Source organism: Choloepus didactylus, chromosome 10 (genome assembly GCF_015220235.1).
Source record: "Choloepus didactylus isolate mChoDid1 chromosome 10, mChoDid1.pri, whole genome shotgun sequence".
In the NCBI taxonomy this organism is placed as follows: Eukaryota; Metazoa; Chordata; class Mammalia; order Pilosa; family Megalonychidae; genus Choloepus; species Choloepus didactylus.
This window is the reverse complement of record NC_051316.1, coordinates 124,886,313-124,902,567: the sequence shown is the minus strand read 5'-3', so window position 1 is coordinate 124,902,567 and position 16,255 is coordinate 124,886,313. Positions and strand designations below refer to the sequence as shown.

General features: G+C 38.1%; 1 protein-coding gene across 3 annotated transcripts in view; it reads left to right on the top strand.

The window, feature by feature from the left end:
* INVS (inversin) overlaps positions 1-16,255 on the top strand; it is a 259,001-nt gene that overhangs the window by 157 nt on the left and 242,589 nt on the right. For 2 of the 3 annotated variants that reach the window (XM_037798547.1, XM_037798543.1), the window contains exon 2: positions 2,793-2,922. In XM_037798547.1, coding sequence (XP_037654475.1) covers positions 2,817-2,922 — 106 coding nt within the window. In that variant the 5' untranslated portion in view covers positions 2,793-2,816. Of the gene's footprint in view, positions 1-192; positions 463-2,792; positions 2,923-16,255 lie in introns of those variants that run through there. The other variant, XM_037798544.1, reaches the window with a different exon arrangement.

Genomic DNA, 16,255 nt, shown 5'->3' with positions numbered 1-16,255 from the left:
GTAGGAGAGGGCCCAGCTGGGGAGGCTCGGGTTGGTCTGCACCACCCTGGCCCCGGCCTCCGACTCGCTGCTGTCGCGGCCTGGGCTGTGGCCTGGGCCTCCGTCGTTGACCTTCTCTCCTGCTGCCTCCTCTTTATGCGCTAATTCCTGCATTGTTAAGCCGGAGGCACTTAACAGGGCGTCAGTGAAATGAGTCAGTGACGTATCCCTAATTACCCTTATTGGCTCTGGTAAGCGGCAGATACCGTCGGCTAGGATAAGCCATGAGAAATCACGTTGTAAACTGAAAATCTGCCTTGTGCAATAGTGATGTTAGTACTACATGGATCACTCCTACAGGATAATTACCAAATTCCTTAGCCAAGGAGTCGAGGATCTGAACCATCTAGCCTCCCGGATCGTTCTCCAGCCTCATCTGCGAACACCCACCCAGGCTCACAATCACTACTGTGTACCCTGGAGGTGCTTTGCGCTTTTGTGGCTCTCCTTACCCCATGCCTTTGCTCAAGCTTTCCTGCTGCCTGGAATGGCCTTATCGCCTTCTCTTTCTGGAATGCTATCTCAAATGTCCCCGTCTCAGAACTAGGTTCTTTAGTCCTAGTTAGAATACTCTTCCTTTGCGTGTGACCAGCACCACTCGTTAGGTACTGTTACAATTATTAGAGCATTTATTACACTATCTTATTTCATGATGATACCTTTGCATTTTATAGCACTTTATAATTTATAATATGGTTTTGATTTTCTTCCATAAAAAATGATTTGCAAAAAACATTTGAGCTAAGAAAAAAAAATTGAGCTGAAAAGGATGGGGATCGGGCGGGGGGGGGGGGGGTGCCTGAGAATGCCTTCCCAGATGAAAAATTAATGTCAGAGCCAAGGCTTTTGTGTCTCCTGACTCCTAGTCCAGTGCTCTTATGTCTAGACAACTCATATACCTCTCTGACAAAGCCAAGCAGAGTAGAAATGAGCAATGAAAAAGATCAAGAAAGAGCATGAACCGGTTACTCCAAGAAATTAAACTTTGGTCCTGCTTGACCTCTGGACTTAACACTCAGCCTGTGACCTTTCTTTCAGTAAGCATTTACTGAGCACCAGTTAGAAACCTGTTACTGTGCTAAGTGCTGAAAATTATGAGGTGAAAAAAATACATAAATTATTAAGATCTGATTTTTAGCAAATTTTTCAAAGGGTATAAAGGGTTCTTTTGTGACTCTTCTTAAACTTGATCACCTAGAATCTAAAATGACAGATCTTAGAGTTCACAACAGTGCCTTGCACCAAGTTGGCATTCAACTTGTTGAACGAATGAATGTAGTCTTCATGGGCTTCATTTTTCATACATAGAAAGCCAGGTTCCTGAGGTAATCTAAGGACTATTAACAAAACCGTTCCTACAGCCCAGGGCAATGACTCTGCTACCATATTTCTACCCCTGCCCCTGTTTTGTAGCTTCTTTCAAGTGACTTTAATATAATCTTGCATATGTCAGTGATTCATCTCAATTGCTCAGACATGACAAGTGCCTGACAACACCCTCTTCCATATTTTCTGCCAGCATGTTAACACAAATTGTCAGCAAAATAAAGACCTGAAGAGCTGACCTTTACCATAATTAAGAAAATACCTTTTTCTCTAAGGCAGAGCTTGAACCAGTAATCCTTGTCAATGATAACACAAGTACCAGCTCATCACCTATAATAGATTTATCTCCCAGAACCCCAGAACCCCAGGAGTCACAGAGATTTGAGTGACATGCTTTTTGGTGAAATCAGAAGAAGACCTGCCTTCTTCCATCATGGCAGCAATTAACTGGAGCTGATTAATAGTTGTGCTCTTTAGATAGATAGTATATTTAGTTTACCAGGATCCCCATGACAACTTACACTTCTTGCACTTGTTATCTCCCTAGTCCTTGTAGGCATTCAAGTTTGCAACTTATGATACAGCATCTTAGCTTTGGGAAGGATGTTTAAGACCACTGGTGCCACTGCTTCTCTTTCCTCCCCATCAGATACTTGAATTCTTCCTACTGCATTTCTGACAAAGTCCACCTCTGCATAAACCCTCTCCTAATCAGGAACGTACTATTTTCCCATGCAGCTATTGCATTTCTGGAAGTTTCTAACAAACTATAACAGACCATCAGGCAGAACAAAATTTTCCTTAATGAAACGTGGTCAATCCTAATGACTTGATGTTCCAAGTGAAGTCCTAAGGTCATGAGCTCAAGTTAGGTATATTTACCTGTAGGGCACAAGGATAGAACAAATAAAGATTCTACCTTTTGTGGGCATGAGAGAAAGAACTAAGTACCTTTTAATTTAGCACCTAAATCTAGTTAATTCTGACTTGACGATAAACTTCACATCATACCCTTTTTGCGGTGTGGGTCTTGATCATCACCTTTCTTCCAAACATCAATTCTAATGTTTTGAATTATATGGAATCAAATTGCCTGTCATAACTCAGAAATCACTATGCGTTTTGAGTCTTGTGCCCAATGTTAAATATTAACTCTTTTCTTTTTCTCAGATAGCCCCTGTGAAGGGTCTTGGAACCCTCTAACTGTCTCATTTTACAGATGAGTAATTTGTACAAAGGGTCACCTAATTTTGCCACGTTATGGCAATACTATGATTAGAACTGTTGCTTTGTTTTTTAATCCTAGTCAAATATTTCCAGTAAACCATATTTATTACCTACCCATTTGATAGCAGTATTAAGAACCAATGAGACAGGCTTCCAAAAATGTCAGCTGTATACACTCACTGTTTGACTCATTGTTTCAGATTGCTCCAGTTCTTCAGAAGACTATGAACAGGTCAGAGAACTTGCTCGTCACTGGCTCCTCACTAGCATCTCAAGTTCATGCTGCTGCCGTTAATGGAGATAAGAGTGTACTTCACAGGCTCATCCTGGGTAAGCAGTCCCCATAAATAGAGAAAAGAAACCTTAAAAATAACTCTGCCCTAAGGAAGTTTGTTCATCTAAATTTTAATTTGCAATCTACTTGTTCACTTTTATGGAAATATTTGTTGTTTATATTTTGTTTGAAAACTTGGACACAAAAGAAATTGTGACCTGAAACTTAAAAATACAGATTAGGATTCAGTGAAAAGTAGTTGAGAAATATCTGTGTATTTTGCATTGAATCTGGATATGTACTCTAAGGTGCCAAGAGAATGAATTTATCTTTGTAGTGACAGAGATCTAGCATTTGATTTTTCGAAACATAATAAAGAGTTTTCCAGGAAACCTAAATAAATCCTTAATAAAATAATGAAGTTAATATAATAAGATGAATATCCAGATTTTTTTTTCATAACACTGTCTTCCAGGAAGGGCAAAGAGCTTTAAAATTTCAGCTGCTTTATAGTAATAAATATTAAATATATTAAACATATAGAAAAGTATAGAAAATAAAATCTCCTGCATATTAATAGATGTTAATATTTTGCCATATTTGCCTCAGATATTTTTTAAATGTTACAGTTATAGCTAAAGCCCCTTCTCTCCATCTCTTGCTCTGTCCTTCCTCTCCATAAGTAACCCCTAACCTGAGGTTGGTGGGGATCATTCACATATGGGGGAATTCACAATGTATAGTATTATGTGTATGCTTTCCATACACAGTATTATCTGATGTGTCTTTTTGCAACATCCTTATTCAAATCCCAGCAACTTCAGATCAGCTTTGGCCTGACCAAACCATCCAACTTCTCTGCTCTCTGATGAGCTAAACCATACCTCCTCCAAGTTTGTCTTTCCTCGAATATTCTCCCTTGACTCTAACCTTTAGAGCTTTCTTATATATTATAATTATTTTTTATCATAGTTAATCATTGTTTATGTTAAACTTCCCCTGATTAACACACTGTGTGGTTTCTATCTCTTGATTATACCCAGACAGCTGCACACACACACACACAAGCACACAATATTTTTACTTCTGTCACCACGGATTACTTTTGCCTGTTTTTGATCTCCATATAAATAGAATCAGATTATATGTGTGTGGTTGTTTGTGTCAGGTTTCTTTTTTCTCATCATTATGTCTTTAAAATTTGTCCAGGTTGTATTGTCTATACCTTTTTTTTTTTTTGCGGTGTAGTATCCCGTTGTATGAGTACTTCACAATTTATTTATCCCTTCCTCTGTTGATGTACAGTTGTATTGTTTATAATTTTTCATTGCTGTAAATAAAGTTGCTATGAACATTCGTACACATGTCTGATGGACATGTGTACTCATTTCTTTTTAGTATATACCTAGAGATAGAATTGCTGTGTCATAGTATATATGTGTGTATATATTCATGTTTGTATGTATATATACTTATACTTACATGTATACATATATACATATATGTATTAGTAAACATTTTATTTTGAAATAATTTCAAACTTACAGGACAGTTACAAAAATCATACAAAACCTGCAAGAGAACTCCAATATACCCCTTGCCACATACCCAGCTCCACCGATTTTTGTTTTGTTACATTTGCTGTATCATTCTAACTATTCATCCATGTATTTTTCTATCTATTTTCTGGACATTTGAGAATAGATTGTATACATCATGCTCCTTGAACACTTAATACTTCCATGTTCATTTCCTAAGAACAAGGATATTCACTTATGTAACCACCTTGAGTACAGTTATCAATTTCAAGAAATTTAACATTGATATAAAGCTTACAATTTTTCATATGTCTTAATAATGTCCTTTTAGGCATTTTGTCCTCTATTATCAGGATTGTGTATTCCCTTTATTGCCTTTAGTCGTTAACTGTCTCTTTAACATCTCCCTCTTTTTTTAATTGTGGGAACACACGTATAGCATGAACTTATCCATCTCAGCCACTGCCAAGCACACAATTCATTGGGATTAATCACACCCACAGTGTTGTACTATCCTTACCACCAGCCGTTCCCAGAATTTTCCCATCACTTCAAACAGAAACTCCAGACCCTTTATGCATAAAATACAGGATTGCCATATACCACCCTATTATTAACACCTTGCATTGGTGTGGTACATTTGTTACAATTGATGAAAGCATATTTTAATAATTGTACTATTAATTATAGTTCGTGGTTTAACTTAGGGTTCACTGTTTGCTTTGTGCAGTATGGATTTTTAAAACATTTTTATTCTAGAACCATATATACAACCTAACATTTCCCTTTTCAACCACATTCAAATACATAATCCAGTGGTGTTAATTTCATTCACAATGTTGTGCTACCATCAGCACCATACATTAACAAAACTTTTCCATCATCCCAAATAGAAACTGTATATTTTTCCTTTTGATTTTTATTGCATTGCATTGCATTGAATCTAAAAATCAATTTTCGGAGACTGGATGTCTTTATAAAATTAACTTTTCCAATACATGAATAGGTTTGTTTTTCTATTATTTAACCTTTTAATGTTTCTCAATTTTATAATCTTTAAATTTTAATAATTTTTGTATAATTTTTCATATTGAAGTCTTACACATCTTTTGTTGGATTTATTACCAAGTACTTGATGCTTTGATACTATTGTAATTTATCTTTCTTTAGCTGCTGATATAAAAACATACAATTGTTTTTGTATATTGATTTTATATCTGGAAACTTGCTATGATCTCTTACAATTATAAGGTTTTTTTTTAATTTTTTAAATTTTCAATATAAACAATCATAATATCTGTGAAAAACCATGTTAGTGAAATAATGTTTATTGTAATTATTAATATAGTTGGACTTAGTTCCATTTGCTGTTTGTTTTCTTTTGTTATTTCTCTTATATTCTCTGGACCAGAAGTGCCTCTTTTCCTAGTTCCTCCAGCCAGGAGTATAGGATTTCTGAATGTGTCACCTCCATGTTACTGTGCAATTAGGGCCACCCTTGGCACAAAACTGCATGAAAAAGAAATCTCCCGTGTGGGTGGCTTCTCCAAGTTTTGACACCCCTCCACAATCTGTATGCTTTTTTTTACTTTTCAGAGTGTTTGGGTGGTTTTTCCTTTTGTTTGTTTGTTTTCTTCGTTTCCCCAGAGTGTTTTTATATAATCCTGTGGAAGAATGGACTTGGGCTTACATGACCATTGTGGAACTGGAAGTCCTGTGCAAAGATTTTTGATTGATTATTCAATCTCTTTAATGATTATAGGACTATTCAGGATTTCTTTTTCTTGTTTCTTGCATCAGTTTTGGTAAGTTATATATTTCTAGAAATTGCCTATTTCATCTAAGTTCTGAAATTGGCATTAATGATTCACAGTAACTTCTGATTTTCTGTTTAATGTCTGCATCATCTGCAGTGATGTCCTGTTAATGTTCCTTATAATGTTTGTTTGGTATTTTTTCTTGTTCTATCTCCCTTTTGACTTTATTGGTTCTTTCTATATTACATACTTTTTGTAGTTTATTGATATATGCTCTTAATTGTAATTTTCTTTCCCTCTAATTCTTTGGATTCATTTTGCCAGTTTTGTTTTAACTTCCAGAAATGAATTGTTAGGACATTAATTTCTGCCTTCTTTTCTTATATAAATATTTAAAGGTCTAAATTTCCATAAAAGTACTACTTTATCTGCATCCCACCAGTATAAAATAGAATTAAATCATCTTTCAGTTAAAAATATTTTATACTTTCCTTTACAATGTTTTCTTTGGGCCATGGGTAATTTAGATGTAAATTTCTTAATTCCCAAGCATGTGAACATTTTTTAGGTTATGATTTTCTTATTGATTTCTAGCTTAATTGCATTTTAGTCAGTCCTTTGAAATCTGTTGAGACTTGCTTTGTGGCCCAGAATATGATCAGTTTTGCTAAATGTTCCGTGTTCACCTGAACTGAAAAATGCGTGTGCAGTTACATCACTTCCCTGCTCCACTTTAGTTCCTTCTCATTGTGCTTGGAATACGATTTAAACGGGCATATGTACCTCTCTCCCTCTGCATCCTCACTTTCACTGTTCTCTTCCTGGAAAAACTTGCTTTCTTTCAGTTTTTCAAACCTGCCAAGTTCTTTTCCATCTCAAGGCTTCTGCCTGATCTGCTCTTCTCCCCATTTTCTGTCCAGCAAACTCCTATTCATCTTTCAGGTCTCATCATCAAGGTCACCTCTTCAAAGAGGCCTGCGCCAACATTCCAATCTCAGTTAAATCTCATTATCTTCTCTCTTGGCACTCTGTATTTTCTTTTCATAGAACTTGTCTCAGATTCTAACTGTATACTTATTTGTATGACTGTTTAACTTTTTATTTTGACATAATTTCAAATTTTCAGGACAGTTGCAAGAAGAATACAAATCCAATACAGAGAACTCCAATGTATCGCCACCTCCCAGATACCTATATCTACTAATTTTAACATTTTGCTTCCTTTGCCATTTTCTCCCTCTCCCCTCCCTCCCTCCCTTCCTTCTTCCTTTCCTTCCTTCCTTTCTTCCTTCCTTCCTTATTTCCTTCCTTTCTCACTTCCTCCCTCCTTCCCTCCCTCCCTCCATCTACCTGTCTTCCTATCTACCTATCTATCTATCTTGTATTTTCCGTACATTTGGGAGCAGGTTGCACACTGCATGACTATTTTTAAATGTCTTTCTCCTCTATAAGCTAGTAGCCTCTGTGAGTGCAAGCCAGATCTATTTAAAACCTAGCACAGTACCTGGCTTAGAGTGGGCACATGAAAAATATTTGTTGAAGGAAATAGCATGATGAAAGCACAACTATATGACAGTAGTGTGAACAATTGATTGTACACTTTGAATGATTGTATGTTATGTGATTATATCTCAATAAAATTGCATTAAAAAATATATCCTCCCAAGCAAACTGTAATCATCTTGAGGGCAGGAACTAAATGTGAATTCAGTTCAATTAAATTGTTTCAGAGTCAGGTTAGGACTAAATTCAAAGGAAAAGTTTTTTTTTTTTTTTCCAAGTCAGAATGGTTAAAAAAGGTACCTTATGAAATGAGAATTCTTTATTATTTTAAAGAAGAATATACCTTTCAGTGTTTGAAAAATATGCCTTTCAAACACTTGTACTGGCTCAGTCATACAAATTAACTAATGCATTTCTCCAAAACTTGAAACCCTTTTATAATTTTATATCCTCAGAGAAAATTCTTAAAAATAAAAGTGCAGTCATGATATGAAACCAGTATTGAACTGTTAAATTTACTTATAAACTGGTCCCCTTTGCTTTCTATCATTTTGTCCAGAGAACTCCTGACTTTGAACCATAACATTGCTCGTCTTTTAAGAATTGTGCCATTGTGTCTTTTGTGCATAGACAGTAATACCTTTGCTCTCTGGTATTTCCCAACATTTGTATATTCCTATTAAAATAATAATTGTTTCACCTTATATTTCAATGTATTTTAAGCATCTTTTTATGTAACATATATTTGGTGAGGTGTAAATATATGCTATTTCCTGTCTCTAAACTAGTGACATAGTACTACAGATGAATTATTTTTTCTTGAATCTTTGCTCACCAAATGCTCAGTGAATTCATTCACTTTAACATGTTCTGTTTTCTCTTCTCTGTTTCCATGGAGAAGTATGTCAGCAATGTGTTTGACTCCATGGAAACAGATGAGTGTCTCTTTCTACATACATGACTAATTAAATTGAACACTTTCTGTGCTGCCCATTGTCCTGGAGGAGGACTGAATGAAACATCATTTTAGTAGCAATTCTTAGTGTTTAGTCTAATACAGTTCTTGGTGTTTAATGCTAATTCTTAGTATTTTAACATAGCTCACTATTTCCTAACTTCAGATGTATTAGGATGCAGCTCTGGGCCCTAAAACATAAACAGACATAGTAAAATCCTTTTGTGCTATGGTTATCATTTATAGATATGTAGCTTTTTCTCTTAACATCTAATTCAAATAATTTGAATCAATGCCAAAGATATAGTCAGTAACAGGATTTAGGAGATTCATTTTAATATTACACAAAAAAGTATAGTAGAAAAAGTATGGCTTTTAGGTATACTAGAAAAAGTATAGTTTTGAATTGTGGCTCTGTCATTTATTAGCTGTATTACTTTGGCTAAGCCACTTAGTCCTTTTGAGCCTCAGTTTCCTCATATGTAACTATAGATTATAATATTTCACGGTGTGAGAGTTAAATGAGATAATGACTATAAAACATCTAGTCTGGTACCTAACACAAAGTACATAATAACTAGGACCCTATTGCTGTCATTGTTATATCAGGTTGGACTTACAGTAAAATAAGAAGGTGTTACATAATTTCAGAACTGTCTCAAGATGAAAAATCACTAAATTCTACCAAGAATAATAAAGCTTTCTTTGTGAGAATGAGAGAAAGTAATTTGTAAATATGCACAGTGTGTAATGACTGATGCTGTCATTGCTGCTGACAGTGTTTAGGGTTGTTTGTAATGGTCTGGTGACCAGGCAGCACCGTTCTGATTCTGCTACTACTTTTTCTGCTCTCTCCCATGTTCTAAGCAAGGATAAATCTCTGAATCATTTCCTTTCTTTGTCTATAACATCTCCCAACACAGCAGTTAGATATGATAAGGAGCCTATAAGTAGAGTCGTGGTACGATTTCAGGTCACTTTTTCCTTTACCTCACCCCTATCTTAACATAAGGGTTGCTGAATGTTTTATAAATGCTAGCCTCCATAAATATATGTGTGTGTTTATAAATATATTTACATGTATACATATCCATACTAATAGTAGTAATAAAATAAACTAACATTCATAGTTGTATTTTATGTACCAGACATTGAATTACGAGTTTTAGAACTCATTAACTCATTTATTAGTGAAATAATATAAAGAGTTTGGGGTGCTCTTATTACCCTCATTTAATAGAAGAGAAAACTGAGACTCAGAAAGGGTAAGTAACTTGTCTAATATGTAGCAGGACTGAGACTGAAACCAGGAAGTTAGGTTCCAGAGCCCATGCTTTTTAACTACCAAACTCTAGGGCCTCTAGGTACTGCAGGTAGATATTTCTATAAAGATGTTTATTCATATGTATGAATAGAGAACAAGGAAGATAAGAAAGAACTGGTTGGGGGGGAGACTAAGGAAAATCCAATCCATATAATATGTCCATTATTATTATTATTCTCATTTTATATATGAAGACACAGATGTTCAGAAGCTAAGAAATTTAATTACATAACTAATAACTGACAAATTTGAGACTCAAGCCAAGTCATTCGATTATGAATATTATGTTCTTTCCATTGTTCCCATGTTGCCTCTCTGTAACAAAAAGCAGATATTTTAAAAATGACAACAAATGCCTTCCTAAGATTGTGACAATATAAAAGAGGTGGGGTAGGAAGTGGGTGAAATCAGGTGAAATAAATGCATCTTCAATGCTAAGTGAAGGTAGCATTTTAGAACAAGCAAATAAAATGACAGTAGAGAATGCTGGGTTGACTTGTGGTTGGTGTTATGGTGCTTTGGCACTGCTTTGTACTCCCTGCAGGCAACATTCATTTCCTCTAACTGCTAGGGTTGGAGGCCCAGTTCTGGTTTCTGCCCAGACCAGCGGCTTCAAACTCTTTGGCTTCAACTAACCTTAAAGTAACTGAATGCGGTAGAGCAGAGGCTTTCAAGTCCTGGTGCTAGCTCTGCTTTCTGAGCTGTGGTCACGCAGAGCACAAGCCCAGTTAAGCAGGCATCACGTGGTCATGGAGTAGAGGCTTCCTCCATAGTTGCCAGAATAAACAACACTGCACCCTAGCCAGTTGCTTTCTGTATTAGCTCTTCCTGACAGGAATCCAAATTTAAATGCACTGCCATCAGTGAATATTAGTTTACACCATAAGCCCTACATTTGCCCAACATTTTGCAGTTTACCAAACACTTCCAAACAAGAAATATCTTCGTTTGATCATCAAAATAATCTATGGTGTTTTAGACTGTAAACAGTATAACCTTGTGGTCTTATCTAAATGTTATTATTGAGGAAACTGAGGAAGGGTAGGTAGATGAAGGCACAGGCCTCTCTCAGTTGCTCTCTTTTATCTCAGAAGCCCAGAAATTGATGGGACTGAGACCCTCACTAGTCTGAAACTAGCCATGAAGGCACTATTTCCTCAAACTAAAGGAACTCAGGAAGGGCCCCAAGTGAGGCTAAGTGCTGCTTTTTCTAACCATGAAGAGGGGGTTTTGCTTTCAGTTTCCTTAAATGCACAAGTTTTGCCTTAGAGGCACAACATATTAGATAGTAGCGATACAACCCAGTCAAATCTTCGCTTTGGGGAAGCATAAATGCCAAGTTACACAAATACGTCAGGGCTTGAAGAGAGGCTTGAAGTTTCTCTGGCTCTTAGAGCATGTTTGGGAAGTGAATAGTGACTGGCCTAAACTTCTGTGTTTAGGTCTACCCATTACCTCATGCTGCTGACTGCACTTTGGCCATCAAAAGCCTGATCAATTAGGACTATCCCAGCATGTGGTGGTTGCTTCCAGTTCTTGGCCTTTATGCTTGTGACCACAGTTCCTAAATCCTCTTTAGAGCTTCCAAGAAGGAATCTCACCCTAGGGGAAAATTATAATATGAATTACTATTATCTTACTAGGACTAGCCGCTGCTCTCTTTGCTTAACACTAACATATAAAATGCCAATAGAGAGGGCCCTTTAATCATGAGACAGATCGAGACTAGCCTTATAGAATATTTTAAGTATCACTTGGGCTCCAGAAAGGTTCAAACTAATTAAAGGGACATGCTCTACCTGTAATACATTTTGGTTCCATTAATAAGTTTGGGTTTAAATGAGTCCTTATTTATAAATGCAATGATAGAATGTCTGGAATCTTCTGGATTAGATATTGGAGGTCACTGTGGAGAGAATGATACCTAGCACTGTTGTACCACTCAGACGCCTTGTGCAGAAGGTACATCTGTTCTTAAATTTGTTGAGTAAAATGCAAAACTTGATTCCATCTTCAAAAAAAGCTTCTGAAAAAGAACACCTGCCTCCTCCAGTTTTACCTAACCCCATACATAATCCTGTTTGTAAGGCTCTTTCAGAGTTCAACAGCAATGACCTTTTTTGCTTTATAACCAGGATATATGGAAACATGGGTGTTCTTGTTTGCTAAAGATGCCGAAATGCAAAATACCAGAAATGGATTGGCTTTTTTAAGGGGGGTTTATTAGGTTACAAATTTACAGTTCTAAGGCTATAAAAGTACCCAAACTAAGGCATCAACAAGAGGATCGTTCACTGAAGAAAGGCTGATGGTGTCTGGAACACCTCTGACAGCTGGGAAGGCACCTGGCTGGCATCTGCTTGTCCTCTGCTCCTGGGTTGCGTGCTTTCAGCTTCTGATTCCCATGGCTTTCTCCTTAAGCCTCTGTACATTCTCACTTAGCTTCTCCAGGGCAAACTCTAGGCTTCATCTCTTAGCTTAGCATTTCCAAATGCCTTTCTGTCTCCATCTCTAAGTGTCTGGGTCCCTGTCAGCTCTCAGCTCTCTTAAGGAATCCAGTAACTAATGAAAACCCACCCTGAATGGGTGGGGCCACACCTCCATGGAAATAATCTAATCCAAGAGTTCTTCCCATAATTGAGTGGGTCACATCGCCACAGAAATAACCTAATCAGAAGGTCCCACTCACAATAGGTCTACCCCCACAAGATTGCGTTAAAGAACATGTCTTTTTATGTGGTACAAAACAGATTCAAACCAGCTAAGGAAGTTATCTGAAAAGATGTAGTCTTCCTGGATCCCAGTACTTCCAAGGTTAAACTGTATCTTAAAGAGTTTAGAGCTAAAACAGTAACTTAGTTTCAGGCCCCAGACAACCCAGGCAGAGCAGTGAAAGTATTTTATTTGGGTAGTTTGTTTCCCTCATTAGCAGAGTTCATACCAAGACAGCTTAGAAGAGACTGGCTTCTCTCATGCGCATCCCATATATGATTACCTTCATTCCTGATCATTATCTGGGAGTAAAGTAGCAAAATGTTTTTCACTCACAGTGCGTGATAGGATCCATGGCATGTTGTGGGAAGAGGGTTGCTTTTTAAGAAAGTTTCTTGAAATATAATTTACACAGAGTAAATTTTGCCCTTTTATTAAAAATATCCAGAATATATAAAGAAACCCCACAACTCAACAGTAAAAAGACAAATGACCCAATTAAAAATGGTCAAAAGACTTGAATGGGCACTTTTCCAAACAAGAAATACAAATGGCTAAAAAACGCATGAAAAGGTGCTCAAAATCACTAGCTATTAGGGAAATGCGTATCAAAACCACAATGAGATATCACTTCACACCCACTAGAATGGCCATTATAAAAAAAAACAAAACAAACAGAAAGCTACACGTGTTTGAGAGGATGTAGAGAAATAGGGACGCTTATTCACACTGCTGGTGTGAATGTAGAATGGCGCAGCCACTCTGGAAGACAGTTTAGAGGTTCTTCAGAAAGCTAAGTATAGAACTGTCATATGATCCAGCAATCCCGCTACTGGTATTTACTCAGAAGAACTGAAAGCAGGGATGTGAACAGACATTTGCACACTGATGTTCATAGCAGCATCATTCACAATTGCCAAAAAATGGAAACAACCCAAGTGTCCATCAACTGATGAATGGATAAACCAAATGTGGTATATACATACAATGGATTATTATTCAGCTTTAAGAAGAAATGAAGAGTCAAGGCGGGGCAAGATGGCAGACTGGTGAGCTGTATGTTTTAGTTACTCCTCCAGGAAAGTAGGTAAAAAGCCAGGGACTGCGTGGACTGGACACCACAGAGCAATCTGTCTTTGGGCATACTTCATACAACACTCATGAAAACGTGGAACTGCTGAGATCAGCGAAATCTGTAAGTTTTTGCGGCCAGGGGACCCGCGCCCCTCCCTGCCAGGCTCAGTCCCGGGGGAAGAGGGGCTGTCAGCTCCGGGAAGGAGAAGGGAGAATTGCAGTGGCTGCTCTTATCGGAAACTCATTCTACTGATTCAAACTCCAACCATAGATAGACTGAGACCAGACACCAGAGACTCTGAGAGCAGCCAGCCCAGCAGACAGGAGACAGGCATAGAAAAAAAACAACACGAAAAACTCCAAAATAAAAGCAGAGGATTTTTGGAGTTCTGGTGAACACAGAAAGGGGAAGGGCGGAGATCAGGCCTTGAGGCGCATATGCAATCCCGAAGCAAAGCTGATCTCTCTGCCCTGTGCACCTTTCCTTAATGGCCCTGGTTGCTTTGTCTATTAGCATTTCAATAACCCATTAGATCTCTGAGGAGGGCCGTTTTTTTTTTTTTTTTTTTAAATCCTTTTTGCTTTTTCTAAAACAATTACTCTAAGAAGCTCAATACAGAAAGCTTCAAAGAATTGAAATTTGGGCACGTCAAGTCAAGAGCAGAACTAAGAGAGCTCTGAGACAAAAGGCAATAATCCAGTGGCTGAGAAAATTCACTAAACAACACAACTTCCCAAGAAAAGGGGGGTGTCCGCTCACAGCCACCATCCTGGTGGACAGGAAACACTCCTGCCCATCGCCAGCCCCATAGCCCAGAGCTGCCCCAGACAACCCAGTGTGACGGAAGTGCTTCAAATAACAGGCACACACCACAAAACTGGGCGTGGACATTAGCCTTCCCTGCAACCTCAGCTGAATGTCCCAGAGCTGGGAAGGTGGAGCAGTGTGAATTAACAGAGCCCCATTCAGCCATCATTTGAGCAGACTGGGAGCCTCCCAACACAGCCCAGCAGCCCAGAACTGCCCTGGGGGGACGGCACTCACCTGTGACATAGCACAGTCATCCATCAACAGAGGACCCGGGGTGCACAGCCTGGAAGAGGGGCCCACTTGCAAGTCTCAGGAGCCATACGCCAATACCAAGGACTTGTGGGTCAGTGGCAGAGACAAATGTGGCAGGACTGAACTGAAGGATTAGACTATTGCAGCAGCTTTAAAACTCTAGGATCATCAGGGAGATTTGATTGTTACGGCCACCCCCCCCTCCCCGACTGCCCAGAAACACGCCCCACATACAGGGCAGGCAACACCAACTACACACGCAAGCTTGGTACACCAATTGGGCCCCACAAGACTCACTCCCCCACTCACCAAAAAGGCTAAGCAGGGGAGATCTGGCTTGTGGAGAACAGGTGGCTCGTGGACGCCACCTGCTGGTTAGTTAGAGAAAGTGTACTCCACGAAGCTGTAGATCTGATAAATTAGAGATAAGGACTTCAACTGGTCTACAAACCCTAAAAGAACCCTATCAAGTTCAGCAAATGCCACGAGGCCAAAAACAACAGAAAATTATAAAGCATATGAAAAAACCAGACGATATGGATAACCCAAGCCCAAGCACCCAAATCAAAAGACCAGAAGAGACACAGCACCTAGAGCAGCTACTCAAAGAACTAAAGATGAACAATGAGACCATAGTACGGGATATGAAGGAAATCAAGAAGACCCTAGAAGAGCATAAAGAAGACATTGCAAGACTAAATAAAAAAATGGATGATCTTATGGAAATTAAAGAAACTGTTGACCAAATTAAAAAGATTCTGGACACTCATAGTACAAGACTAGAGGAAGTTGAACAACGAATCAGTGACCTGGAAGATGACAGAATGGAAAATGAAAGCATAAAAGAAAGAATGGGGAAAAAAGTTGAAAAACTCGAAACGGACCTCAGGGATATGATAGATAATATGAAACGTCCGAATATAAGACTCATTGGTGTCCCAGAAGGGGAAGAAAAGGGTAAAGGTCTAGGAAGAGTATTCAAAGAAATTGTTCAGGAAAACTTCCCAAATCTTCTAAACAACATAAATACACAAATCATAAATGCTCAGCGAACTCCAAATAGAATAAATCCAAAAAAACCCACTCCGAGACATATACTGATCACACTGTCAAACATAGAAGAGAAGGAGCAAGTTCTGAAAGCAGCAAGAGAAAAGCAATTCACCACATACAAAGGAAACAGCATAAGACTAAGTAGTGACTACTCAGCAGCCACCATGGAGGCAAGAAGGCAGTGGCACGATATATTTAAAATTCTGAGTGAAAGGAATTTCCAGCCAAGAATACTTTATCCAGCAAAGCTCTCCTTCAAATTTGAGGGAGAGCTTAAATTTTTCACAGACAAACAAATGCTGAGAGAATTTGCTAACAAGAGACCTGCCCTACTGGAGATACTAAAGGGAGCCCTACAGACAGAGAAACAAAGACAGGACAGAGAGACTTGGAGAAAGGTTCAGTACTAA